Source organism: Podarcis filfolensis, assembly GCF_964270895.1.
Source record: "Podarcis filfolensis genome assembly, chromosome: 12".
Taxonomy (NCBI): domain Eukaryota; kingdom Metazoa; phylum Chordata; class Lepidosauria; order Squamata; family Lacertidae; genus Podarcis; species Podarcis filfolensis.
The window spans coordinates 48,967,319-48,994,425 of NC_139614.1; the positions used below are offsets into that span (position 1 = coordinate 48,967,319).

Below are 27,107 nucleotides of genomic sequence, written 5' to 3' on the forward strand. Positions count from 1 at the left end.
CTGGTCCGGTTAGCTAGGGATGGTGGGAGTTGTAGTCCCAAAACATCTGGAGGGCCGAGTTTGCCTATGCCTGCTCAAAAATCTAAAGGGTTGTGACATGGAAGATGGAGCGAGCTTGTTTTTTCCTGCTCTGAAGGCTAGAACATGAGCTTCAAGTTACAAGAAAGGAGATTCTGACTAAACATTAAGAACTTTCTGGCAGTAAGAGCTGTTTGACAGTGGAACGAATTTTCTTGGAAGATGGTGGACTCTCTTTCTTTGGAGGTTTCAAAGCAGGGGTCGCCTGGCCATCTGTCTCGGATGCTTTAGTTGAGATTCCTGCATTGCTTGCATTCCTTGGGTCCCTTCCAACTCTACGATTCTATGAAGAGGAGGATGCCAGGTCAGCATCAATATCAATATCAATAAAATTCAAAAATTCAGGGGTCATTTTTTTTGGAGGGGAAAAACCCAGTCAGTAGACATCAAGTGATCACCAGGGCTAACTGGCCAAGTTAGTCCTACTAGGGCCAGCAAGGAGACCAGGGAAGAATTTAAATGTGGGGTCCCAGAAAGGGTTTCTTCATAGAAGAGGAAAGGGGGAAAGGGAATAGAGAATCAGGCTAATTCAAACTGAAGGCCAGGCGGAATAGCTCTGTCTTACAGGCCCTGTGGAAGGAGATCAAGTCCTGCAGGGCCCTAGTCTCGTGGGACAGAGCATTCCACCAGGTCGGAGCCACCACTGGAAAAACCCTGGCCCTAATAATAATAATAATAATAATATTTTTTATTTATATCCCGCCCTCCCCAGCCGAAGCCGGGCTCAGAGCGGCTAACAACAGTAAAATGATAAAACATTCTAAAATCATTTCATTATAAAATTAATTCCAATCAGATTAATGACAACCATTGGGCTAGAGTTCTGTGAGGATTGCCAAAAAGGGAGTCAGGCTGTGCCCTGGCCAAAGGCCTGGTGGAACAGCTCTATCTTGCAGGCCCTGTGGAAAGATTTCAAGTCCCACAGGGCCCTAGTCCTTGTGATAGGGCGTTCCAGCAGATCGGAGCCACAGCCGAAAAAGCCCTGGCTCTGGTTGAGGCCAGCCTAACCTCTCTGTGGCCCGGGACCTCCAAGATGTTTTTGTTTGAAGACTGTAAGGTCCTCCGTGGGACATACCAGGAGAGGCGGTCCCGTAGGTACCAGGGTCCTAGGCCGTATAGGGCTTTAAAGGTTAAAACCAGCACCTTAAACCTGATCCTGTACTCCACCGGGAGCCAGTGCAGCTGGTATAGCACCGGGTGAAGGTGATCTTGCAGTGAGAACCCCGTAAGGAGTCTCGCCGCGGCATTCTGCACCCGCTGGAGTTTCTATGTACTTGAGACTTTCAAAAGTTCTTGTAGGTGCCCCTCATCCCTGGTGTTCCTGTGTTCCTTTTCTCATTACGGACAGAAAGTTCCTTTCCCTTTGTGGCGACGGCATTGCGCTTCCCCTGGTGTGTGTCTTGGCTGTCTTGCTCAGACAGGCAGCAGGATACTTGATCCATCAGATGTGCAGCTGGGCTCCAAAGAAAGAGACTGCAGAAGTATGCAGCCCTGTGGAGCCACAAGGCCACCCCAGCCATGCTCAGCATGGCTGATGAGAAATGCCCAGGCGGGACAACTGCGGCTGTCGGTCAGCTTTCCGATAAGACCCCACAACACCCGCCCAGCCCACCTGCTTATGCATTCTGCTGAGTTGAGCTGGGAGGATTCTTGCTAAGCAGGCAAGTGGCCCGGCATTCCTTCTGTGGACAAGGACCAAAGCAAATGAGCCAAGCTCCACACTTAATGGGAGACAGGAAATGGGTCCCAGAAACAGTTTGCAACTCAACCAGCTGCTAAGCTGTGATAAAGGGGCTTGTCTCTGTGCATGTGCAGATGGCCTTTACCTCCATGGGAAGGCAAAACCCACTCACCTGCCATCTGCTCAGGTGCGAAGCTGCGTCATGAGTGAAGTGGCCATTCACTGGGCGAAATGGCATTTTGTTTCAGAATGCAAAATTCATTTTTAGAATTATTATTTGAACCTTTTGCATTTCACCTTGGGCAAAGTACAGGGTTGTCCAGTACAGCACTTTTTAAAGTGTTCCTCACTCCACAAATCCCTCAACAGTGAGTTTTCAAAAGCAAATGCAAGCGGCAAGACCTGGCTTGACGAAATACCTTTATCCCTTACGTCCACAATTATTTTCAGATTTAAAATATCTTGGGACATGTTCTTGGGACGTTTCAGTCTTGTAAAATTAATTCCAGTACTCAATATGGGTGGGGGTGTACAGTATATGGAATTGCCTCCCCATCTCTCTGGATTTCCAGAAAGAGACAGTCAAAAGGGGACAATCCATCTGTGATATTCATTCTCTCTCTCTCCCTCTCTCCCTCTCCCTCTCTCTCTCTCTCTCTCTGGCAGAGGAGTTTGCATTTGTCCAAAAGCTTCCATTAGCTTTGCATTCCAGTTATAATCTGCCATCCCTAACATGGTAGCATCTGTTTCGGAGCTAGTATTATATAACCGCAATTGGCTTGCATTGGGATATGTTAAAATTGTGGGTGGGGGCAGGAGGGACATTTCCTGATTCCAAATGAGAGAGGAAGGGGGTGGGGGAGAGACGGTTGATGGCCCATGGTATGTCTCTCACTGCTATCTGTTCTGGATTTTTATCACAAACCCTTTTTGTTCAGGGTTGCTTCTGCAGCACAGATAATGTTTTCAACTTTGCCTTGATTACATCGCAAAGCCCCCTTTGAAGAGATCTCACACTAATTTGGGGCATTAGCCACTGGCTACAAAGTACAAAAGTGAACATATGAAAATCGTGATGCATGATGATGATGGTGATATAATAAAACACCCTCGAACGACGAGACAGTGGGATTATTTGCAAAACACATCCTGCATGTCAGATCGGTCAGGAGGCTAAAAATATTTCTTTCTGTCTTTTTTCTTTTTTAAAGTGACTGGCAAATAGCATTAAAATGAGACAGACGGAAGCAGATAGAAGGGATTATGAAGCAGCTCACTTAGGATTGTGGAGTTCATTCCAGTGGCTGTTTTTTGCAAGTAGGCAGAAAGACCCCGATGCCTCTGATCACACCAGGGTTGCCAACTGGCTAGAAAAATAGAGCTCAGCCAGCTCCTGTGTCTCTTAATGGCAGCTTGATCTGCAGCTGGGGAGGTCCATTTCAGTTCCTCTCAGCTTCTCATTTTTCCAACTTGAAGTTCAGTTCTGAACATTTCCATATCAGTTTGCAATTTTTTTTAATTAATTTTTTTTAAGCCTTATGAAATGAACCAGAATTTTAGTGGAAATTTATTATAGTTTATAACAACTTATGTGGAACTTGTTCAATTCGATTATGCATTTCTAAAATATTTTATTTCTGGTCATGAGAGAGAGGAGGATCTCTCTGTTGTGACGTCTCATTGGTGCAGTGCCCTCCCTAGGAAGATTCACTTGACACCAAACCTGATGTCCTTTTTGAGCCAGGAGAAGACCTTTTTATTTGCCTAGGCCATCCATACAATCTGGTTTGAATGTTGCAACGTTTGTTTGCTTAACAGATTTGCTAGCACAATTTTATCATTGGTTGTTTCAATGCTCTAGCTAACTGTTCAGTTGTAAACTGCAAATGTACATGTTTTCATTGTGAATTGGACTTTCTTTTATGATTGTCGTGTGCCCCCCTGGGAGTCATCAAAGAGATTCCCAATACGCAAGTGAAAAGATGGACACTGCTGCTGTTTTGGGCAGTACTCCATGTTTTTAGCGCAATGCAGTGTTTAATCTAATGTAAATCTATTGCCCAAAGAGTAACCCCACCATGAGATAAAGTGATGGGAAAGGCTTAACAACCCTGTGGTTGTGTGCCGTTGGGCCACGACTAAAGACTTAGGAGCTGGCCCGAAAAGCAAAGAGGCAGCCTCCTTTAGGACTTCCATGACAATGTCCATCTCTACAGGGATAGGGTAGTGTAATGGTTATAGGGGTTGCTCGTGCGTAAGTTACCGCCACTCTAGGCTAGGTTGCCTGGTTAAACCTTTTCTGTCTGGACAGCCCTTCACTTCGTGGCTGTTTCAGTCGCTAGCAGAATCCGTCAGTGGGCGTTTCTTGAACCTCTTCCAGCAAATAAGTTCTTTGACGCCAAGTCGCCGCCTACTCTCCCTGCGCGGAAGTCTTCTGCGCAGGGTGGGTGTGGGCAGCGGAGGACCCATGCTCTCCTCGCTGGTCTCCGGCGAGGAGTCTGGGAGCCACCTCTCCGCTTCCCCCATCTGCCCCCCTTTATCCCTGGTGTTACGCTGATTTCCTTCCCCAGCAGATGAGCTGCCTCTCTCCCTGCTGGGCCCTTCTCCAGCATCGCTTTGGAGCCTTGCCTCCGCCTCTAGCTCTGATGGCAGTTTCCTGACAGGTAGCAAGCCCAGCTAGAGGGCTTTGGGTTGCCCTGTCTATGCCTGAGTTCCGCTATAAGAATATGACTGCAACGCGTCGTCTTCGAAACTCAGAAATAAATAAGCCATTCGCCTTACAGGCAGACCTGTCTGACTCTTCAAGCAGATTAGCAAGGAGACAAGTGCTTGGGACAAAAACCCTTACCTGTATCCATGATGAGCAAAACCAGCCACTTGCTAGGAGAAGACCCGGGTTGTCTGTACAAATATGTGGGTGAGTCACAGTAGCTGACTCAGATCCGCTGGCAAAGTGCCTCCGGTGTGTGGCTTTTAAGCACAAAGACATTCAGGACTGGGGCATAGCTATAAAAGTGGGCCAGGTGACTGGCATCGGAGAGGGGGAAATTGCACCCTTCCTAATGGAAGGGGGTCTTTTATTTAGCCTGTTGTGTTACATGTAGCATTTTTGCAGGGCAAGGACTACAGGCCACATCTCAAGGAATGGGTCTGCCTCTTTTACATGTGTTTGGTGGCCAAGCATGCTGTCTGCCACGCATGATGGCCCCACAGCGCATTGCAGAGGATGCTGGAACATGTAATGCTCTTCATGTAACCTCCCTGCAAGCAAAGCAGCACGAATGCATACAATCTAATCGCCGTGTAAGCTCTGTGATATGAATGGGAAAGTCCCAACCCAGTGAGAAATCGAAGCCTAAGAGGACCTCTGCACCTGGGTGAATGTGCCAAGTACAAAGAGCATGGGAAAGAATGACCGTCCTTTCAAGCATGGCATTGATTCCACACACACTCCCGCAGCACTAGTCCAAGCCCAGGGCATGTGAAGTTACTTGAGCTCCTGGCTTGTCAGGCTGCAAAAATAGCTCACACTGAGGACCTGACAAAAGCTTACCTACTGCTCTGCAGTCCGGCACCTTCACTCGTCACCCTGGGGCTATCAGCACCGTTGGAGGATTATTATTAGTTTGAGTTTGCTCTCTGCCAACGGCTGTTCGGTTTCCACAGCCTCACCCCCCCTCCCTCGTGCTCCTTATTTAACACATACACTATCTGACAGGTCACAAAACACAACCAGGGATTTGTGTTGAGCTTGTCGAGTCATGAGTTGTTCTGGCCTATCTCCGATGGAGAGCTTGGTTGCAACAATTTCTGGTTGCAGTTTCCCATTGCAAGGGTGCCCCCGAACACCTGTTGGTGGGAAACCCAGACGGGAGAGGGACCAGTCTTGCCTGGGGCCTTCCCAGGGGCACCAGGTTGACCACTGTAGGAGTCACAGTGCTGGAGTAGGTTGATATTTGGTCTGATCCTGCAGGCCCCTTCTTAGCTTCCTCATCACTGCTCTTGAAATATGTTCACAACTGCTTGCTTTTAAGGCTGCTGGTTTGAACTGGGACTATTGTTTTATCGCCCCTTTGGCTCTGTTGAGCAAGGGAAGATCAGACTCCTGAAATCTCGACAAGGCCCCAGCTCTGCATTGCTTCCTCCTTCCACAGCCCCACCTCCAGAAGTGGCAACTGGAGAGTAGGGGCCAGGGTGGGGGAGAGGGAATCCTTCACAAGCTCAGTTTAATGTGACCTAAAATTAATGGAAGTCTTTCTATAGATCATACCACACACTTCAGAGCAAGCTTTTTCAAGTTTAGCAATTAACCTCCCGATAAAAGGGTTACCTGAGAAGGATTCATTGATTCACCTTCTCTTAAGATGCAAGAGCCATAGCGGTCTGCATTTAGCTGCAGAAGAAGACACGAAGGTATTGCTGCAGCTTTTGGGACAGCCAGGCCATTTGGCACCAGAAAAGCGTCCTCTTCTGAAGGTATCCAGTTCATAAAAGGATGTAATCAAATCTCCATTTCCTGGATGCAAAACAGTGTCTGCGGTTCTGCGGTATCAGCTTATGATTAGCCAAAATATAAGTTTCACAGCCTCATTGGGGGCTGTGAAATTTGCTTCACTTTCCTCAATATGGTTGTGTTGTGGGTTTTTTGCCCCAAAGTGCCAAAGTTCACAGGAGAAAGGGAGTTCATCATTTCATTGCCTAGACACCCATGAGGCCCCTTCCTCTCTTCCCAGTCAGTGCCATGAGTTGGATCACCGCAGGGGAAGTGATAGGGCCACCTGGTTGTCTAGGCAACAGGGCTGGTCCATTTTAGGAGAAGTGTGGCAACTATCTCAGGCAGCTAATTTTGGGTGACATGAAAGGGCAGGACACTTGTTAGTTCTTTAATTTATTATGACTGTGTTTTTACTGCCAGGGAGTGGAAAGAGGTGCTTCTGGGATTCTTTGTCTCACTTGACTGTACCTTGGCCTATGGGCACGAAGCACCTTGGCTTGGGGACCAGGGAAAGGCATCATTTGCTGTTCCACCTCAGGCAGCAAAGATGTCTTAGGCTCTCCTTCTCATCCAGTGCTATGGCTGTGACTCATTTATCCTGAAGGTGGCAAAGTTTGCAAACAGCTGCAGAAAAGGCAAATAAACGGCATACAGCAGTTTTTAGTAGTATTATTTTTTTACAGCAGGTATTTTGTGCCCTACTTATTGTAGCCTCTGTTACAATCCTGTTTTTGCAGTTGGACGATCTGGAACCGCCTTATGCTGAGTGGAACCCAATGACCCAGCATGGCCCAATTGTGCAGAGCCCTTATTCAGGTGTTGGAATTTCACACTGGATGGGCTGTTGCAGAATGCAACCATGTTGGGAGCAGGGCTAAAAGTGTGGTCCTGCGTCTTTGTTGAATTGGCAAGGCCCTACATGAGTCATGCACGAATAGGTCTCATGTATATGTGTTTTGAACAGGAAATGGTGTTTTGTTTTCTGTTCTACAGAATGCCTCTCCTAGTATTAGCCTGCCTGGTTCTAGGAGATCCTTTGTCTTGTAGGTCTGGAGGAAAGGCTTTGAGTTGTGACATCAGGGCTGGATTAAGCAAAATAAGCGCGTGCTTAGGGCATCAAGGGAAGGGGGGCACCACATAAATTTCCCATTGTTGGATTTTTCACATTACTGGCCACATTCATTTTCTCTGTTCGAGTATATTAAAAATCCCAACAGAACAACTGTGTAACAAAGCAGGATGGATGCCTTATCTCTACTAAGTATAGAAGCAGATGTGTTATGTAAGATTAGTTTTGAGGATCTGATCAAAGACTTTGCAATCAGGAAAAGTAGATTTTAAAAAAAATATAACTAAAGTGGAAGTACAGAAAATGAAACATCATTTTCCATCGTACTGTAGGTTTTGTTTCATTTTAAAAATAACAATTTATGTTAAAGGTAAAGGGACCCCTGACCATTAGGTCCAGTCGTGGCTGACTCTGGGGTTGCGGTGCTCATCTCACTTTATTGGCCGAGGGAGCCGGAGTACAGCTTCTGGGTCATGTGGCCAGCATGACTAAGCCGCTTCTGGCGAACCAGAGCAGCGCACTGAAAGGCCATTTACCTTCCCGCCGGAGCGGTACCTATTTATCTACTTGCACATTGACTGCTAGGTTGGCCGGAGCAGGGACCAAGCAACGGGAGCTCACCCTGTCACGGGGATTCAACCCGCTGACCTTCTGATTGTCAAGCCCTAGGCTCTGTGGTTTAACCCACAGGACCACCCGCGTCCCTAACAATTTATGTTACAGGTTATTATTATATATATTTGAATTAGATGTATGTGATGGCAGCAAAAGGTTTGCTTTGGGCCTCTAAAGGTCTTAATCCAGTTCTGGGCAACATAAGACACGGCCTCCTCTGTGGTGGCACCTCAGTTAAGGAATTAAGACAATGTTTAGTGCTGGAGTTTTTGCCAGGGACGATGGGAATCATAGTCGAACATATGGAGAGCCATAGCTCCCCTGTCCCTGCTGTGAATGTTCTTATCCTTGATTAATTGTTCTAATCTTTTTCACAAAGTCATCACAATTACATAACTGCATGCTATATTTAGAAGCACTTGGTTCATTTCAGACAAGATGGAGAAGCACGAGAAGCAGGCAGCATCAGACAGTTGAGCACCTAGTTATCACGCCACATATCACCATGTCTAGAATGAACTGCAGTGATCAAATTTCAGAGAAGTGGGCGGAGGGCAGGGATCATCCTTATAATTAGGTGTTTTGCCCTCAAAATTGCCAGATGTCGTTTCGTTACACTCGGGGGAATCTCATATGGTACTTCCTTAACGTGGGGAGAGCCTGCCTCTGTTGCACCGTTGAGGAACCCTTTGTTTAACCTCCTTGGGCAATTCTCCTCTTATGCTGTCAATAGCAGTTCTTCCACATCAGTTAACCAGTCTGGTCTCATAAAAACAACACTATTTAATGCTGATGAACTCGAAGCTTGTTCAGCTTGAAACGGAATTATCGGTGAAAACAGATCCCAGCAGCCGGTCACTTTGACAGCGTCTGGGCCGCATGGTACTGCGTTTTTGGGGGCGGGGGGGGGACTTTCGAAAGCCAGGAGCCTTTTTTTTATATATATAGAAAAGGAGTCGGAGCAGATCCCTTGCTGGAAGCAAAGCACATTCTTGAAGCATGGTAAAAAAATAGTGCTTTTATTGGCAGGTTTACAAGCAGAATCCATTAGTGTCTAATATCCTGCAGGATAGAACAAAAATAAAAATAAAATGCAACCCATGTCTTGCTTTATCTGACGTCACTTCCTTCCTTCTGCGCTCCCTTGGTTATCAACTGCCAGGAAGCGGCTGATGATTCCAGGCGGGTGTCTCTGTGGTAATACAAGGTTAGAAATGTTGCTGACTCAGTATTTTGCCTTGCAACCTAATTTTCTCGGCAAGCAACTCCCGTCATTTTTTTTGGGGGGGGGGGGCGGCATCTCTGGTTCCTAGTTCATCACGTAGAGCATTAGCATCATCAATCTCCGTGGAAAAGGAGACAATTTTATATTTATATTTATATATATATTTATATATATTTTTAAGTAAAAAAATATCAAATATAATAAATTTATGAAAGACCATTCACAACATATACAATAAGTGTTACATTGCTGCTACGGGAGCTACGTGATTCCTCCGCCCATCTCTCTCTCTCTCTCTCTCTCTCTCTCTCTCTCTCTCGCCTTCACTCTCTTATTATAGAATGCAAGGTCATACATTGCCGTAAGTAAACGCACTAATATAAGTAAGACCTTAAAATGAAAAGTATGCGGTCAGTTTTTATCTGTGTATAGTTATAAAGTACTTACTGTGTTACAGTCTAGCGTCTCCATAAACACACCACTGCTAGGACAGCCCCAGGACCTTGTGCTGGAACCCCCCGGCCCCCTCCCCGGCCCCTCCCTGTGCATATAGAAATATAAACATTGAGCAAAGTTGGAAAGAGAAGGGTCAAAGGTTAGACGTCTGCCAACGCCTTGACATACCCTGGTTCAGGGCTGACCTCCCTTCCTGCGTCCTTTGCAACTAATGTTTAACAAGGCTGCTTCAACTGTTGTGTGGTTACATTCTGTAAACAATATTCTTAAAGTGTCCTAAATGAAAAACTCAATATATATTTTTTTAAACCATCGACTCTTTGTCTCTGTCGGGCGACAACTGATCGTCTAGATGCTCGTCGCTTTTGCTAGAGTCGGTCAACCTTAGCTGGAAGTTGTCGCTGGTGCCCCTGGTGACGCTGTCGTAGGAAGGAGGGAAGGAGGTGGAGGACAGAGTTTCTGACTTGTTTATCGGCCTCCCGTAGTTCTCGCTCATCATGAACGCGATGAGGCCTTCCCTCTCGGGAGCGTCCTCCCCTAGGTGGCAGGCTTTTTGGCGGTAGAGGAAGGAGGCCTGCTTGAGGGAGCGTTGGAAGAGATGGCTCCTGTAGGCTCTCTGAATGACGATGGCAGAAATTTCTTCCTGTTTCCGCCTGAGTGTGGTTGTGATGGGTTCGTAAGAAATCTTTGAGGGGTTGGCAGCCATGAATTTCTCCTCCATCTGTATCTTGAGGGCGTCCATCTCCCCAGACTCCCCCAGCACTCTTTTGGTGAAAGCAAACAAAATATCTAAGCAATGGATCCTGTCCCCACTCACCATGGGGAGGTCCATAGCTATGAGCTTGATCTTATTTGGTTTCGCAATGCGTAAAGGTTCTGACAGAGCGTCCGCGAAGTTGGAAAGCGCGGCATACTCAATAAACTGAGTGGCTTCGGGGTCAAATTTCTCCCATATTTCATAAAACATATCAAAGTCGTCCTCACTTAGAGGCTCTGTGCTCTCTTCAGTAGCGACACTGAAGTTCTCTAAAATAATAGCTATGTACATGTTTACAACAATGAGAAAGGATATAATGATATAAGTAACAAAGAACAGAATTCCCACTGCGGGGCTGCCACAGTTTCCCCTCGAGCCATTTGTATTGATATGGCTTGGATCACAATATGGCGGCCCAGTGTTCAAAATGGGGCTGAGAAGACCATCCCAGCCGGCGGATGTAGTGATTTGGAAGAGACAGAGCATGCTATTGGGAAACGTCTGGAAGTTGAACATGTCGTCGATCCCATGCTCTTGCTTAACGTAGGCAAAGTTGGCCATGCCGAAAATGGCGTAAATGAACATGACCAGGAAAAGCAGGAGGCCGATGTTGAACAACGCAGGGAGGGACATCATTAAGGCAAAGAGAAGAGTTCGGATTCCTTTGGCTCCTCTTATAAGTCTCAGGATGCGGCCAATCCGAGCCAAGCGAATGACTCTGAAGAGGGTTGGGGAGAAGAAGTATTTCTGGATGATGTCAGAAAGTACAGAGCCTTGGGGGGGAAAGGGAATAACCAGTTAGTTAACCAGCAAAGGTTATGGCGTTTTGGTTGAAAGTAGCATCTCAGGTTTACCAATTAAGGGACATCCCTGCTGAAGCTCAATTGAGTATGCGAGTAAGGATCCGCACAGAGCTCAGTTGAGCTCTTGCATCCCTTCTTTCCTTCCTTTGGGGGGCCTCGATACACACATGCAAGGGCATCTCACCACGTTGCCCTTGGGATACCAGGAGGCTTGTTCATAAACCCAAGAAGAGTTCTGCTGGATCAGACCAAGGGTCTATTTAAGCCAGCATCCTCCTGTTGCTCTGTCCCTGCTCCTGCCAACCTAGCAGTTCAAAAGCACATCAAAGTGCAAGTAGATAAATAGGTACCGCTCCAGTGGGAAGGTAAATGGCATTTCCGTGCGCTGCTCTGTTTCGCCAGAATCGGCTTAGTCATGCTGGCCACATGACCCGGAAGCTATACACTGGCTCCCTCGGCCAATAAAGCGAGATGAGCGCCACAACCCCAGAGTCGGTCACGACCGGACCTAATGGTCAGGGGTCCCTTTACCTTTACCTTTTACCTCCTTCCTACAGTGGCCAGGGCATAAGCAGGGCATAAGCATAGCCCTCTCCCACTGTTCTTTCCCAGCATACTGCTTCTGATCATGGAGGCAGTGTATAGCCAGCATGAGTAATAGCCATTGGGAGCCAGCTCATGGCTCCCTTACATCCATCCTGTTGAGTAACCTGTGATCTAAAACGCTGCAGAGGAAACCAACAGCACAGGTGAGCCTTCTGCACCATGGGTTCAGCCCAGAGGCCATGAACTGCTATACAGATGTGCTGCAGACACACTGGAGTAGGCCAAAGAAGAGTCAGCATGCTCCAGTGTGTCACTGCTCCCAAGAAATATTCACATGTGGTTTACCCCTGAAGCCAATCAGGCCACGTGGATCTAGGCAAATCCACCACTCCAAATTCTGTATCTGTTGAGGGTTTGACTTACCCACTATTGATAGAATTACGACGACAAAATCAAAAATGTTCCACCCGTTGGTGAAATAGTAGTGCCTCAGAGCCACCATTTTCAATATGCACTCTGCAGTGAAGATGGCAACAAAGACCATGTTGATTTTGTAAAGGATGTTCACTTTTTCTGGGCTCTGGTCATCAGTTTCCACCATCATGGTGACCATGTTGAGGCAGATGAGGAGCATGATGCAGACATCAAAGGCTTGATTCAAGACGGCATCAAAAATGAAGCCTTGATACTTGTTCTGGAAGATATTAGAAAGACACGTTAGATCAGTGGTTCCCAAAATGAGTGGTATGGCTTGGGGGGGGGGGGGTTACCTGGAGGTTTCCAAGAGATAAGGGAGTGGCGGGGGGGGGGGGGCCAGGCGGTGCCGGAGGTACAAATGACTATCAGACTTCGAAAAGCTAGTATCCCTGAATCAAGCTCATCAGTTAAACTGAATAGTTTTGATTGGATTTTGATACTGTTTTGAATTTTATTGTGTCATTATTAGTGAGTCGTGCAAACCACTACTCTGAATAATGCATTTTTTATAGGGTACGGGGCACTGGGGATGAGCTTATGCAAACTACTGCAATAGATCAAAGCAGCCAACTCAGATAGTGCCATATGTTTGCACCTATTTGGGCCTGAAATGGAACTTTTATGCAGTTTGGGTGTTCAGCAGTGGCCGGCAGGGAGGGGCACCTAGGCACACAGCGGTGGGCTCCTGACAACAGTATAACTGGCAAGTCTAGGGACTGTGCAGGGTCAGGGTTAAGTGGCAGTGACATCAGGCAGTTCGGGAGCCCTGGTGGAGCCAGTTCAGCACTTCTGCTGGTGTTCCTTCCCCACCCGCTCTCTATTCTGGTACATGGTAGTGCCCCTGCCAGGAGGCCAGGTCTGCAGCACCACCCCTCCTTGTCACCAGCTCCTGTAGGTGTTCACACTTGCACAGCACCATATGAAAGTGCGGCAGTTGTCAGGAGGACTGTGATCCTAGCAGCTGCCTCAAATATTTGTTGGTTGAAGCAGTTGTTGGCCCCAGAGGTGGCAAGTCACAGGGTGGACAACCCTACCATGCAATTTGAAATAATAATAATACCCCACCCATCTGGCTGGGCCTCCCCAGCCACTCTGGGCGGCCCACAGCACATATAAACCATCCAACATTAAAAACTCCCCAGCGCAGGGCTGCCTTCAGATGTCTTCTAAAAGTCAGATAGTTGTTTATTTCCTTGACATCTGGTGGGAGGGCGTTCCACAGGGAGGGTGCCACCACCGAGAAGGCCCTCTGCCTGGTTCCCCGTAACTTCGCTTCTTGTCATGAGGGAACCACCAGAAGGCCTTCAGAGGGGGTGTTGGTCCAAAGCATTCTTTGGAATGGAAGAATAGCATCATGTTTTTGGGTGACAGAGTGCCCTACCCCAAACACTTTCCATTCAATTCAATGGGAAAACTCCAAAATATTTTAATAGAGCTCAATTTACAAACTTTTTTTTTCTTGATTGGTGCTATAAACCTCTCTAGAAATATGACAGGATGCTTGTGTAAAAATATGTGTAATATTTGTAATAATAAAAATATGTGTAATAAATAACTACAATGGATATGATTCTGGTGGACATTTTTTTGAAGGGGTCAGTTGGTATCAACTAAAGAAATCCATAGAATGCCTCACCACTGGCCGTGGGATGGGTTTTTGGGGTTTCTTGGATCCCAGTTTTTTCATGGCATTGTAATATTTTTTCTGTTCCTCCGTCATAAAGATGTCTTGTCCACCTAAGTATAGGGAGATAAAACTAACATTAATTTGGATGGCAGAAATGGCTGTTTGTGGAAAGCAAAACCATTTTTAATTACTGAAGGTCTCCATTTCCTTCCCTTCCTTTCCCTCCATTCCTGGTAGCAACCATTAAGCTATCTAATTATATCTCAGTAAGAATTAAAACTGTGCGTAGGTATCCCGAAGAAAGTTTGTTAATCATTTTTACTGAGATATTGATCCTATCAAAATTCAACAGCTCCATGGAATTGAAGAAGTGCTGTCTGCCTTATCAGTTATCAGCCAGCGGATGACCATGAAATTCCACGAGAAATATCACCAGAGGGGTTAGTCTGTGACTAAATCGCACTTCCCAGAGCAATACATAAACTCAAGCACAGCTCTCCTTCAAGATGCAAACTTCTCTAAATTTTGAAATGCAGTTCTCCAGCCCCAAAAATGGGTGTATGAGAAGGAAGTGCACATAAAAATGCACGTTATTGGTGAAAATAATACACAAAAACGCATTGTATTAAGGGAAATATTGCCGGAAGGCTAAATTGAATACAAAATATGCACATTAGGAGATTGTTGCTGGCATCCGTCGCAAGAGAAAATGGTGTGCGCCTCTGGGGTGAAGTCAAATTGCTGCATCAGCAGCACTGAAGAGGCTGCTCTGACGCACAAGCCTAGGCTGTGTGTATGGAGGTCCTGGGCTGCCCAGATAACAAGACCCCCCTCTCAGCCTTGTTGATGTGGTCCAAAGGAAAGCAGAGCAAGACGTTTGACACCAGCTTGGCTGTAGGAAATGCCAGAAGGAGATATAGAAGACGCCATCTAAGCATCTTAGGGACTCCACTCCAGATTTCTATTGGGTTTACTCCTTCGCCTTTTCTTCTCCTGAATACATCCCACAAGGCAGCAGAGGTTTACAATAAGAGTTTTTCTTCTCTAAGTGCAGGGTAGGGACCACAGAAGGAAGGACGTGTCCCCCACCAGACCTACTACCCCTCCCCTAACACCCCATATGCCCCACATTAGGAGAAATGAATGGTAAAATGCTGATGAATTTTCATGAGGACTTGACGGGGGCGGTATGGAAATTGCAAACATATGGGAAATTTGGTGAACTGAATGTTAGACTGGAAAACAGAAAGGGAGAGAAACCAAAACTGACAGATTCATTCCTCCATCCTAAGAGGAGGAACTGATACGGATTATTGGGCCAGCATTTTTCAGAACCAGATTAGAATTCATTGTTTTTCAGCAGTGATTTATTTATTGCATTTTTATGCCACCTGTTCCCCAAGGAGCTCAGGGTAGTATGGCTTGGACTATGTACTGGCCACAATATTTCCATGTTTATTTCAATTTTGGAATAGCTACATACAATTAGCTGAGTGCTTGATTGCATTTCCTCCATCTTTTCATTGTTACCGTTTTGCACAATGGAAGTAATATATAACCCCTTTCCTTTCCTTTTTTTGTGGTCCTCTTTGGTCATTTGTGCAAACTTCAGGAGATACTGCTCACTGACTTTGTCTTTTCCCTTCTGAGTATTTTGTTTGGGAATAGGTGCATCACAACATACTGACCAGCAGTTGAATGAAAACAGGTGACAGGGAGAAGCCCACAGCTCAATGGCAGAACACTTGCATTGCACACAGAAGGTGCCCTCAGGTTCAATCTCTGGTATCTCTAGCTAGAAGGATCAAGGAGGAGGAGACAACTCTGGAGAGCCATGACTGGTTGAAGTAGACCATCATGGGCTGGATGGACAACTACTCTGGCCTCTAAGAATTAACCAGATCACAAGGGGAGGAGGAACCCTACCCAATCACTGTCCTGGCAGTCTTGCATCATTGCGCACTCAGGTCCTGCTTTCAGGCTTCTCATAATGGGCATCTGATTGGCCAATGTAAGAAGGGGATGCTGGACTAGATGGGTTATTGGCTTGACCCAGCTGCAGGGCTCTTGTGTCTTTCAGGCGGAGGTCTACCTGCTACCTGATGCTTCCAACCAGAGATGGCAGGAATTGGATATTGGGCAAAGACCATGGTCCACCACTGAGCTATGGACATCCCTGCCCCACTTCCACAACTCACAGCTGCCTGGTTGACAAGGTGTTACTTATCTTTTTCTTTTGCTGATTGAAATTGTCAATGATAACACCGATGAAGAGATTCAGAGTGAAGAAGGAGCCAAAGATGATAAAGATCACAAAGTAGAGGTACATGTACAAGTTATATTCCCAGACGGGCTGCTCCTCACGCTGCAAAAAAAAAAAAGCAACATGGAGAAAACAAAGAAAGGGTGATGAATGTCCACTGGCATCCTAAACTAAAACCAAGGTGTGTGTTTCCTACTTTGAAATGCACAACACATTCTATGCAGCTCAGAGAAATTATTTGGCTGCTAGGTGGATACCAGGCCTCACCTACTGCATAGCCTATGACATCTGAAAAGAATTACTTAAAAAACTCTTTTTTCAAATGACAGTATTTGCTCATCACGAATGTCTCGACCTTCAGTTGGGAGTTGGTGGAGGGCCTGAGCCAGTGGGCACAACTATCTCCACATGATGAGTGTATGCATATTTGTTGTGTGAACTGAGTTTTAATTATGTTAGCCTGATGGCTATTTCTTTCGATGGGGCTAATTGCATTTAATGTGTCTCTTCTGTTAAAAAAAGAGTTAATGCTAAAACAGTCCAAATTTCAAGGGACTCTGGTGTTTCTAGTTGCCAATTAAAGCATGATTAAGTAGTAAACTAAATAACACACATCATCAAAAAAAATTAGTATAAGAAGAAAAGTCCAAATTGATGCTAAAACATGAGCAGAAGTGAGAATGATTCACTGGAAAAATCTTCTGCACAAGCCTCATCAATGAGCATCACTCACGAAGCTTCCCTTTTAGTACAATGTAGGGTGCTCAGAATGAGTCACCTTGGCTTTTCTGTGCATCTCCCATTTATTTTGATGCGGGCTTTGCAGGAGAACTTCCCAGTAGATTGTGTACATTACCGGCAAGCAGGAGACACTGGTTCAAACACCAAACAAAGAAATAAAATAATGCAAGACGTTAGTAGACAAAGTCCTTTATCTGAGCAGCCCACCTCTCGTGAATCCACCGCAGCATACATAATTTCCATCCAACCTTTAAAAGTTGCCTAGGAAAAAGAAAAGCAATGCATGTAATTAAGACAATCATAATATGCATTTGCGTTAATGGTTACTTTATAGCTTTGTACCTTATTTGCACTATTATGTGGGGGGAAATATTTTTCACTGTTAGTACAATAAAAAAAAACCAAACCACCCCATGGATTTTGGCTTATGTAAAGGAACAGAGTTAGCTATTGAGCAGGTTGTCTTCTATTATGGGGGATGCTTGTTTAATGACTGAAAGCAAGCTTTTAACAGGCACCAGCTTAGATCCTAAGACAAGTTAGCTCAAGAAAGTTCACAAAAGGCTGCCATCCTCTTCTCGCTGCCCCACTAAACAGCCATGGCGTGGGTCAGAGGCAGCATTGTGCTTGCTGGGACCGGGTGGGGTGGCAGTGGGATGAACTCTGGGGTAATCACGTGTGATCTGAAGCACTGGTCTGTGTGTGATAGGGAGAAGGGAGGAAACAGGAGAGGCAGTCCGCTTTGCCCTAAGTAGCACCCTGGTTTGTAATGGCACACATACTTCCAACCTGTGTGGCTGATGTCCATTGGTACTGGTAGGTGAGAGAGCTGGGAGGCCAACAGTAGGGGGCGCTAGAGCCAATGACAAGCAGAGCCAACCAGTCCTAGTTTTGTCATCCATCCCCCCATCCCTGCTGAGTTGCGCAAGGGGAAACACTGAAACTAAGGAGGAGAAGGAAGGTGACAGCGCCACCCCCTGGACTGGATGTAAGTGAGAAGGCAGGGCACGTGAAAGCTAGTTGGAGGTGCATTGCCTCATTTCCTCTAATGCACCAGCCTCCCTCAGCAAAACCTGAGTGTGCTTTTTGGAACCGACTGATTCGTAATATGAAAAAGGAGGGTTGAGAGGCCTGAGGCGATACAGCAGCTTGTTTCACTGAAACAAATGATGATTTAATCCTGTACTATTGATCCCTTTTGCAGGTGGTTTAATAGTTGCTTCCCAATGTTTCTGTAATCCTGCGGGTGGCAACCTGAGCCTCTTCTAGTCCCTTCCCACTTAAAAGCCGACTCTCTTGCCCAAAAGAGGTTAGGAGGAGGAGAAAGAGGTTGAACTGCCTGCTCTGTGGAACACTCGCTCTCCAAATTGCTCTAATCTTTCCTCACAGCTCTCTCCCATTGGCAAAGCAATCTTCCATCTCTGCATGGCATTCCCATCTGGGGGCATGATTTGGCCAAGATTCCAGCTGGACTATAAACGGGGCGTTTAGCATTGGAAAAAGAAAGAACCCGACAATTTCTGAACTTCACAATTACGGTTCATGAGCTGATCTGGATGGTAATAAGGCATTGTTGGATAGCAGAGCTGTCAATTATAAAGCTGTTTTGTCCCATCCAGCTCCCCTCCCCTTCTCTCCCCCCCCCCAACTCCTGAGGAGCCTAGTAGTAAGATAATCCAGAGCTCAGTTAGGCTTCTGGAATCCTTCGCAAGACACTTCTGCAAAGAAGTGGTGATATCGTGAAAGGCAGGGGTGGGAAACGTAACTGGGAGGGAAATAAAATTACGGGGGAATTAGTAACCACTTACAGACCAGATCTGAAGGTGGTAAGATCTTTATGGGAGTGTTGTGTGATATTGTCCTGCATGGCACAGGTCCAGCTAAAATACTGTCTGCTATTGAAATTAGTTATAGGCTGGTGTGTATGTGTGTGTTGGGATGAGACTTAACTGCTGATAAATTCATCTTGGGGTCAAAGCTTACAGCTGATGATTAGGCTATTGCATAGAAGGCATGTGCCATCAGACTGTGGCTAACTCTGAATCAAACTAAAACAAAACAAGACCAGATAAGCAACACAGGAAGGCAGTGATCTCAAGTTTGTGCCTGAAAGGGGTCAAGTTATGCTTTGGCCCAGGAGGCCAATGGGCCAGCTATGGGAGTGGGCAAGCCTAAATCACCCCATAGGGCTGGTGGTTGTCCCTGCCTGTGTAGGAAACAAACAACCCCCTTGTCTACTATGTCATCACCACCACTTCCCAAAGCTGGTTGCAAAACCTTAAATCTCATCTATCTATGACTTTGATACAGCAAGCTCAGCTCTTGTGAACTTTACCTCCAAGGCCAATAACATTGTTTGGGAAAGCTGAGAAATAGTATGGTATGGAACTATGTCTGTTCCAGTGCAATGGGGAATAGTTTCTTGGTCCTATGCACTGCCATCTGGTCTGGTCTCTTGCCTAACAGAGAGGCTGTAGCTCAGAGGTAGAGCATATGCTTTGCAGACATGAGATCCCAGCTCAACCTCTGGTCCCTTCATTAAAGCAGGGGTGAGAAGCCTTGGGCCCACAGCCTGAACGTGGCCCCCTAGGCTTTTCTACCTGGCCCTTAGCACTCTTTCCAGACAGCACCTCCACTCCCTGGTGCCACACCTTCACCAGCCTTGCTCAAATGCTTTTGCAAAAACCTCTGATTTTTGCAAGATTATACTGTAGTTTACTGTATAAAGGCAAGAGTCACATCTATTCCTCTGTCTGCTTTTGCCTCTGGCCTTTGCCTGCCACCAGCACAGGGCCCCCAAGAGGCTTCTCCTGGGGGAAAGCAATCCCCGGTCTTAAGAAGGCCCCCCACCCTTGAATAAAAGGATCTTCATGCAGCAGAGCTAAGCAAGACCTATACGCCTAAGCAGCTGCCAGTTTGAGCACACAGTACTGGGCTACATGTCCCAGCCAATGGTCTGCGTCAGCATAAGGCAGCTTCATATGTCCACAGGAAATTCTGCTCAGCCCCCTCTCTGACTTCTGGAATTTCATTAGGCAGCATCACCCACACACTTTCTAAGCAACCCTGTCTCCTTGGAGGATGAAGAAGAAAGAAAGCCAACGTTTCCCAAGGAAGTTGAATGAACTGGGAGGGCCAAACCCAAAATGCTCTTTCCAATCTCTCCATCCTTTCTGCATCCTGCGAAGTGGGCAGGCAAGCAAAGGATTTGTCGTTGCGCAGGGGGCTACAAAAGCGGGGGCGGGGGGGGGGAGATCATATAGAGAAGAACTTAGTGGCATGGTGACCGTCAAGGGAGAAGCAGGATCAGGCCGGAATAACAGGTGCAAGGTTATACTCAGCCTGCAGTGCTGTATCACAGATACAAAGAACAGGCATTCCTGACTTAGCCTACAAACACACCATGTGTTTAAAGGACATTTGAAGCACATGACTTCACTCAAAGAGTCCTGGGAACTTTAGTTTGCCTTTTATAGAGCGACAAACCTGCTTAACAAACTATTGTGCATAAGCAGCCTTGGTGAGGCTGGAGCATGTTCAAAAGACACAGACCACTGTATCCTGAGCATGTTTACTTGGAAGTAAGTCCTGCTGAGTTTAGTGAGACTCGCCTCCTAAGAAGTAGAGCTTCCAACTAAACATTAGGAAAAACCTTATGATGGTAGGAGCTGTTCAACAGCGGTATGGACTGCCGTAGGAGGTGGTGGACTCTGCTTCAGTTAAGGTTTATAAATAGAGCTTGGATGGCTACCTGGCAGTGATTATTTAGCTGCAATTCCTACTTTGGACTAGATGCCCTTATGTTCCCCTTCCAACCCTATAATTCTATGGTTCTGTGATAAGTGTGTGCAGGATTGCAGTGATAGCATGCATTAGACTGAATGCCAGGGGGGCAGATTGCTCCCCATCAAGAAGGCCTGTGGCCCCCCACAATTCCATCTAGTACTAATGGGGACACAAAACGGTGATCCATCGCAGGCCCTCCCAAATTCATGTGTCAAATTTTGCTTCCTCTTTCGTTTTAGAGTGCTCTTTGCTATTTTAAGTCCCCTGTCTGAATATTACTAATTGCAAGTAGGGAGAAACAAACAAAAAGGTTGGCTCTCAAATTGTGCAGAGTCTAGAAATATTTGGTGCGTCATGACATCGATCTATGAAATGCCCTAGTAAATTTAGCAGAAAGTTAGAAACTGCAACACAGCACACAATGCTCCCTCTTTTTTCAAAAGAGACTGTTTCTATCGGTATAAAAAGCCACACATTTGCAAGCTTTGCTTTCAGGGTAGAAACAGGAAAAAGCAGGGATATATTTGCTCTGCAGTGTTCAACATGCAAGCTAATAAGTGCATCTGGTTCACCAGGTGTGGGCAGTGAAGACGGGGGCCTCCAATCTAATACTCTCTTCTGAAAGTAGGAACTCCCCTACTACACACATTCAGGCCTGGATTGACTCATCATTTCTGGATTCATAAATCAGGAAAAAGTGTAGAGGCTGAGTCTTGCTCCTTGAGTCATCTTCCCTCACCCTCTCTTCCATTTCTCCCATTACACACCAACTTCTGCACCAACATCTGGTCTGCATTAAGCCATAGTGCCCCATTATGCCCAAACTGGGGGACACTGGCTTAACATTGGCTAACAAAGTAGGAAGTAAGTCAGGATGTGATCTGAATGCTCAGAGATGTCTGGAAGGGCACAACAGCTTCCAGCATAGGCTCATCAACATTCTTTGCTCGGTATTCACTGAAGAGTGCAAAGGTCATATAAGAGCAAAGCATGTAAAAAACTTGGGGAGGCATTTGAACTGGTAGCGGAACCGGTGGTGACATATTTGCCTTAAATCACCTTCCCACCACCAAATTAAGAAACAACTTGCACCACTTTTCTCCTGACCCTGACTAGCCATCTCAGTCCTGGACCAGTGTCTGACTGTACTCATGAACTATTTATTTATTAATACCAGATATTTACTAGTTGCATTCCAGGGCCGAGCCATCATGGCACAGCGGCACACAAAGAGGGATAAAAACAACAGAAGCTTCAGTAAGCAGAATATGAAGCATTTTGCGGATACGGAGAAATAGGTGCCCGATTCTGATATGCTAAGCTCTCTTGTGCAATAGTAAAAATATTTTAAGACTCTCTTGAATGCCTGAAGAGGCTGAGTGAATATTAAATGGAAGAGAGTTAGTTCCATAACAACAACAACAACAACAACAACAACAACAACAACAACAACAACAACAACATTATTTATACCCTGCCCATCTAGCTGGGTTTCCCCAGCCACCACCAAGCAGGACCACCACCAAGAAGGCTCTGTCTCATGTGCTCTCCAACCTATCTGATGGGAGTTGTACTCCAGAACATCTGAGCCAGGTGGAACAATGGACAGATATGATACAAGGCAGATTTCTGTGTGCTGAAGGTCACTAGCTGAGAAGGCCTTTTCCTCCCCCCTTAAAGGGGTTAGATAAAGGCACATTGGAGAAGTCTATCCACAACCATTAGCCAAATTAGGGAAACCAAACCTCCATGATCAGCAGCGGTATAGCTCTCTGTTCCTGCTGATGGGGACACATAACAGGGATTGGCTATCTTCATTTGGCTGGTTATTGATTTAGAGAACTTGTTTGAGGGGAGAAATGTCCTGGATCCGCAGTAGTGCAAGTGGAAATTCAGCTACACGACTTTCCCTGACCACTGCAACCTCTTGCACCCACTGGAAAGCTATTTCATTGTGGAATGTCATCTATGAAGAGCAACCACTCACACGAGCCCCTCCCCGCTTCTCTCTGCTGATTTCCACCTCCCTCTGCAGTCTTCCTTTGGGGAAGGGCTGTAGCTCATGCTTTGCTTGCAGAGGGTCCCAGGTTCAACCCTAGTATCTCCAGGTATGGTGGGATAGAGACCCTTGCCTGAAATCCTGGACAGCCACTACCACTCAGTGTAAGCCAACAGCCTGACTCTGTAGGAAGGAGATTCCTATGTACAACTCATGCTATTCCAGAGGGTCCCTCAGATTTCGAGAATCATCTGGGGGGCTGCAGTGGAGGTATGAGAAAGACCCTTCAAAAGATTTTTACTCAAGCTATTCTAACCCACTGTTTCTTGGATCAGATTTGTCTGAACTCTACCCTGGACATCCTATTTTCCACACTGTTTTATGATTCAGACTCCTTTATCGGATCAATGCTGTTGCTTCCTGTTTGAAGTTTATTAACTGTTATCTTATTGTTTGTGTTGAAGGGTAGCTTATAAATTCCTTAAATTAATTGATGTGCAACCCTACCCCAATAACAGGCATACTGGCATAACAACATGGAAGATTTAGACAGTTCATTGGTTAGATTAATCAGTTCAAACTGTTTCGACTGGCTAAATGGATTCCTCCAATTAATTGGCCAACAGATCTATCTATCTGAGCTTCAAGTGCCATACATGTTCTTAGAAAAGGCATTCCAGTAAGGATGGGGCGGAGAACCCGTGGTCCTCCAGATGTGGCTGGATAACAGCTGCTTCCATCCCTGACCACTGGCCATGTTGGTTGAAGCTCATGGGACTTCAACAACCCTTGGAGGGCTACAAGTTCTCCATCCCTGCTTCAGAACTATTGGGTTGCCCTCCCCAAAAGGCAAATTTATGCAAATTGATTCAATTACTCAATCATCTACAGATCCAGCTTCACTGAGTGCTAAAAATGTACCTTTTCTCTAATGCCCTGGACTTGCCTGTGGTTATTGCCAAATAGGCTTGGGAGTGCCTGGTTCATCGAACAGTCTACATGATTATTGACTTGCTACTCTGTTAAGGCTGAAGATGGTCTTACGGTTTTGTTTTGCTGTGTTATACATTTGACCATTTGTGAACCACTCTGTGCGGGGTGTGTGTGTTTAAATTAAGAGTGGTGTATAAATGAATTTATTACTAAATAAATACATTGACTTAAGATTCCTTCGGTCAGTGTGACTGCCTAATAACAACATGAATAAGTAGTAGTGAACTTACCACCTGCAGCAGAGCCAGGTAGCCTGCGCCAACATTATCAAAGTTGACCCTCACTTTTGTCCAGTACAACTCTCCAGTCTCATTCAAGTTTTGGCAATCGCTCTTGTTGTTGACCAATGATTGGTTCATAGGGTCATCACCTATCGTGTTGTTAATGCATTTCCCAAACTTCCCAGAGAACAAGTTGACTCCCATGATGCTGAAGATGAGCCAGAAGATAAGGCAGACAAGCAGGACGTTCATGATAGAAGGGATGGCGCCTACCAAAGCATTGACCACCACCTTCGATGAATGAGAAGAAAGAACACAGTTATTGCAGGGGTCCGGCTTTAAGTCACAACTCCAAAGTTGCTACTCTACACCCACTATCCTGAGTTAGGCTGGGAAAAGCAGAATGACATTCAATGTCTTTAGCAAGAATGATGTTAAACTAGTAGAATACGTTCAATGGATTCATCTAGGATCCTTCAACTGAGGAACATCCTCTAAACTGTCTATGTATGATGAAGGCCCTGAATGAACACAGCCTAGTAAAGACTAGGTAACACAATGCCCATAATACTGAGTGTACAATGTGTTGGCTGCTTTTGATGACTGATGGAAAATCAAGTTGCCAGCTCCTGACCCAGGGACACCCATGCTTTTTAACAGCTCCGAGGAAACGAGAAATTACTCAGAAGCACAACAGGAGTTCTGCTTTCTACAGCTGAGTGGGGAAAAAGACCAACTGCAGTGCCAGAATGCAAGCCACGGTACCCATACGTACATTGTTTGAATGAGCTGGAGCAGACAGAGCAATAGTGAAGCCTCTGGTTCAAGGCTGGCTACAACTGGTGCCAAATGCGGCCTGCTTCCTAGTTTATTCAGCTAGTCAGAAGCATGTTACTTTATACACGGTTATCAAGCTGCAACCCTATACATACTTACTTGGGAGTAAATCCCATTGAACTCAATCAGACTTCTAGGTGGACATGTATAGGATTCACAAGTCCTTTGGATAGATTGGCTATTTTAAAAAATATTTTTTGACAGCTATCTCCTTGTGCTGCGTGGCATTGATCCTCAAAGGTCTAAGATGGAGCAGCCACCCTCCAGGTGTTTTTTAGACTAATTAATGAAATGATATAAGTCCATAATGGTGTACTACCATCATAAGCAGCCCAATTTACATAACTGCTTAAACTAGTTCATTGTGGCTGAAGGCAAGACTCATAATCCAAACCTTAACATAATCTTCAACTGGAACAGCATTGTTCCTCAAAGGTCTACAACAGGGATAGCCAGCATGGCTCCCTACAGTTAATGTTGGAACTCCAACTCCCATTGGCCCCAGCCATATTGACCAATGGCCAGGGATGCTGGGACCTGTAGTCCAACTTCACCATGTCAATGACTCTCGATCTAAAAGTTAAATATAATCTGGGCTGGAGGCCAAGACACCACTGATTAGAAAGCAAAGACATGCTGGAAGGGTCATGGTAATAGCCATGGCCTATACATTCTATCCAGTCAGTGTTCCAAGTCCTGTGGCAGAGGAACAGACCCCTATATACACCTTGCACCTAAAACTGCCTTCCACAACCCTCAAAATGTTGCTGGACTCCAATTCCCATCAGCCCCCAGCCAGCATAGCCAATGGAAAGGGATGATGAGAATTGTAGTTCAAAACATCTGGAATGCACCAGGATGGGGAAGGCTGACTTAAAGCAATATGTGAGGTATCCATGGTGCTGATTTGCACAATCTTTCTCCCCTTTTGTAAGAGGAACGAATTAGTCACCACCTTCTATTTCACATATTACTTGAAATGGAAGATGGGGGAAAGGGATGCATCCCTGTCCCTCCAGTCCTAATTTAGAGTTGGATTGCCATCCTGTAAGTGGGCCAACTGGGTCTGCCACTATTTAACCCTTGATTTCATTTCCCCAGTACACAGTATATTGCCACCTCCCGCATCTTATTATCTACAAAAATCTACATTTTTTTCATGGACTGTAAAGAGGATCAGAAGCAACACAACATGTTTAATCGGGCATGCAAAATAATACTGTACAATTAAGGATATGATAATGTACGATCCGGCCCAAAGCCCAATGATGTCAGGGAGAATGATGCCGATTGACTTTTGGAAAGGTTTGGGACCAAATAAGACATAGATCAATCAAGATAATACCATCAAGGGAAGAAAAGTCACATTTGCAATATGGTTCTGAAGCAGCAAAAATGAATTATGTAGCAAACACATAGTGTCGTCCCTGGCAGGAAATAGTATAATGGCAACATGCATTCCAATGGACAATATGACCATCAAATTACGGACACATCACTCAATATTTTGAACCACCATATGTACAGTACAAAGGGTTTACATGCATGCAGAGCATTACACTGGGGCCCAATCCAGCAAAAGGTAAGTCACGATCCAGCAGCAGAATGGAGCTTAGATGCATTAACTTAAGTTCTATTGATTTAAAACTGTGCTTGGTTCAGTCGTGGCAAACTTTTGTTGGACTGTTTCCATCTTACTGAGATATATTAAAGGCTTGGGAAGTCTTCTATAAATCTGGCATTATCACAGACACTGCCAACTCTTCGTCAAGACTGAAGTAGAGGAGTGCAATAATTGGTCTACCCTTTGTGGCTTTCTCTGAATTTGCCTCCTTCTGCTTTTCCGAGAGCTCCTGACTTAACCTTCCTCCCCTTCTGCTTACATTTTGGAAACTGAGACAAAGTGGTAGTGAACTGGGGAGGGGATAACATTTTGAGTCACGTGTGAATTAAATTACGGGAAATGTCACTTCTTGTCCTCTAACAGGCCAGTGTCTGACTTTCTGACAAGCCCATCATATAACATTGATTTCACCATTAGCATTTGCAGTGTCTGTAAAGGAGAAGAATAGAAGGAGGATCACAAGACTCTATATACATCAGAGGAAGGCGATTTGTTCTAGTGCATTGGAAAAAATACTAATGATGATGACTTTTTAAAAAATGTATTTTAGAAATCAAGGATAGGGCAGTCATTTGTTTTAATTGTGAACAAACATTCTTCTTTTGTAAGGGGGGGGGAGGGAATGTGGCCCTCCAAATGTTGCTGGACTCCGAATCCCATCACCCACAGGTCAACGGTCGGGGTGATGGGATTTGTAGTCCCAATAGCATCTGGAGAGTCTCAAGTTCCCATGTGTTCTGTTGGTATAGAACATTAGTACTGACACTTGCAATGTAATGATTTGCTGGGGCAACCCAATCAGATGGGCAGGATA

General features: G+C 45.6%; 1 protein-coding gene and 1 long non-coding RNA gene across 7 annotated transcripts in view; one reads left to right on the forward strand and one right to left on the reverse strand.

Annotated features, from left to right (window-relative positions):
- LOC310746346 overlaps positions 1-27,107 on the forward strand; it is a 105,643-nt gene that overhangs the window by 54,584 nt on the left and 23,952 nt on the right. The window lies entirely within an intron of this gene.
- The window catches only part of LOC310745917 (sodium channel protein type 5 subunit alpha-like), a 302,295-nt gene continuing 284,124 nt past the window's right edge, over positions 8,937-27,107 (reverse strand). For 5 of the 6 annotated variants that reach the window (XM_083579152.1, XM_083579153.1, XM_083579151.1 and 2 more), the window contains 6 exons: positions 23,842-24,123; positions 17,041-17,094; positions 16,057-16,194; positions 13,839-13,943; positions 12,149-12,419; positions 8,937-11,149 (listed from right to left, as the gene is read on the reverse strand). In XM_083579152.1, the coding sequence (XP_083435278.1) occupies positions 9,924-11,149; positions 12,149-12,419; positions 13,839-13,943; positions 16,057-16,194; positions 17,041-17,094; positions 23,842-24,123 (2,076 nt within the window). In that variant the 3' untranslated portion in view covers positions 8,937-9,923. Of the gene's footprint in view, positions 11,150-12,148; positions 12,420-13,838; positions 13,944-16,052; positions 16,195-17,040; positions 17,095-23,841; positions 24,124-27,107 lie in introns of all 6 variants that reach the window. The other variant, XM_083579149.1, reaches the window with a different exon arrangement.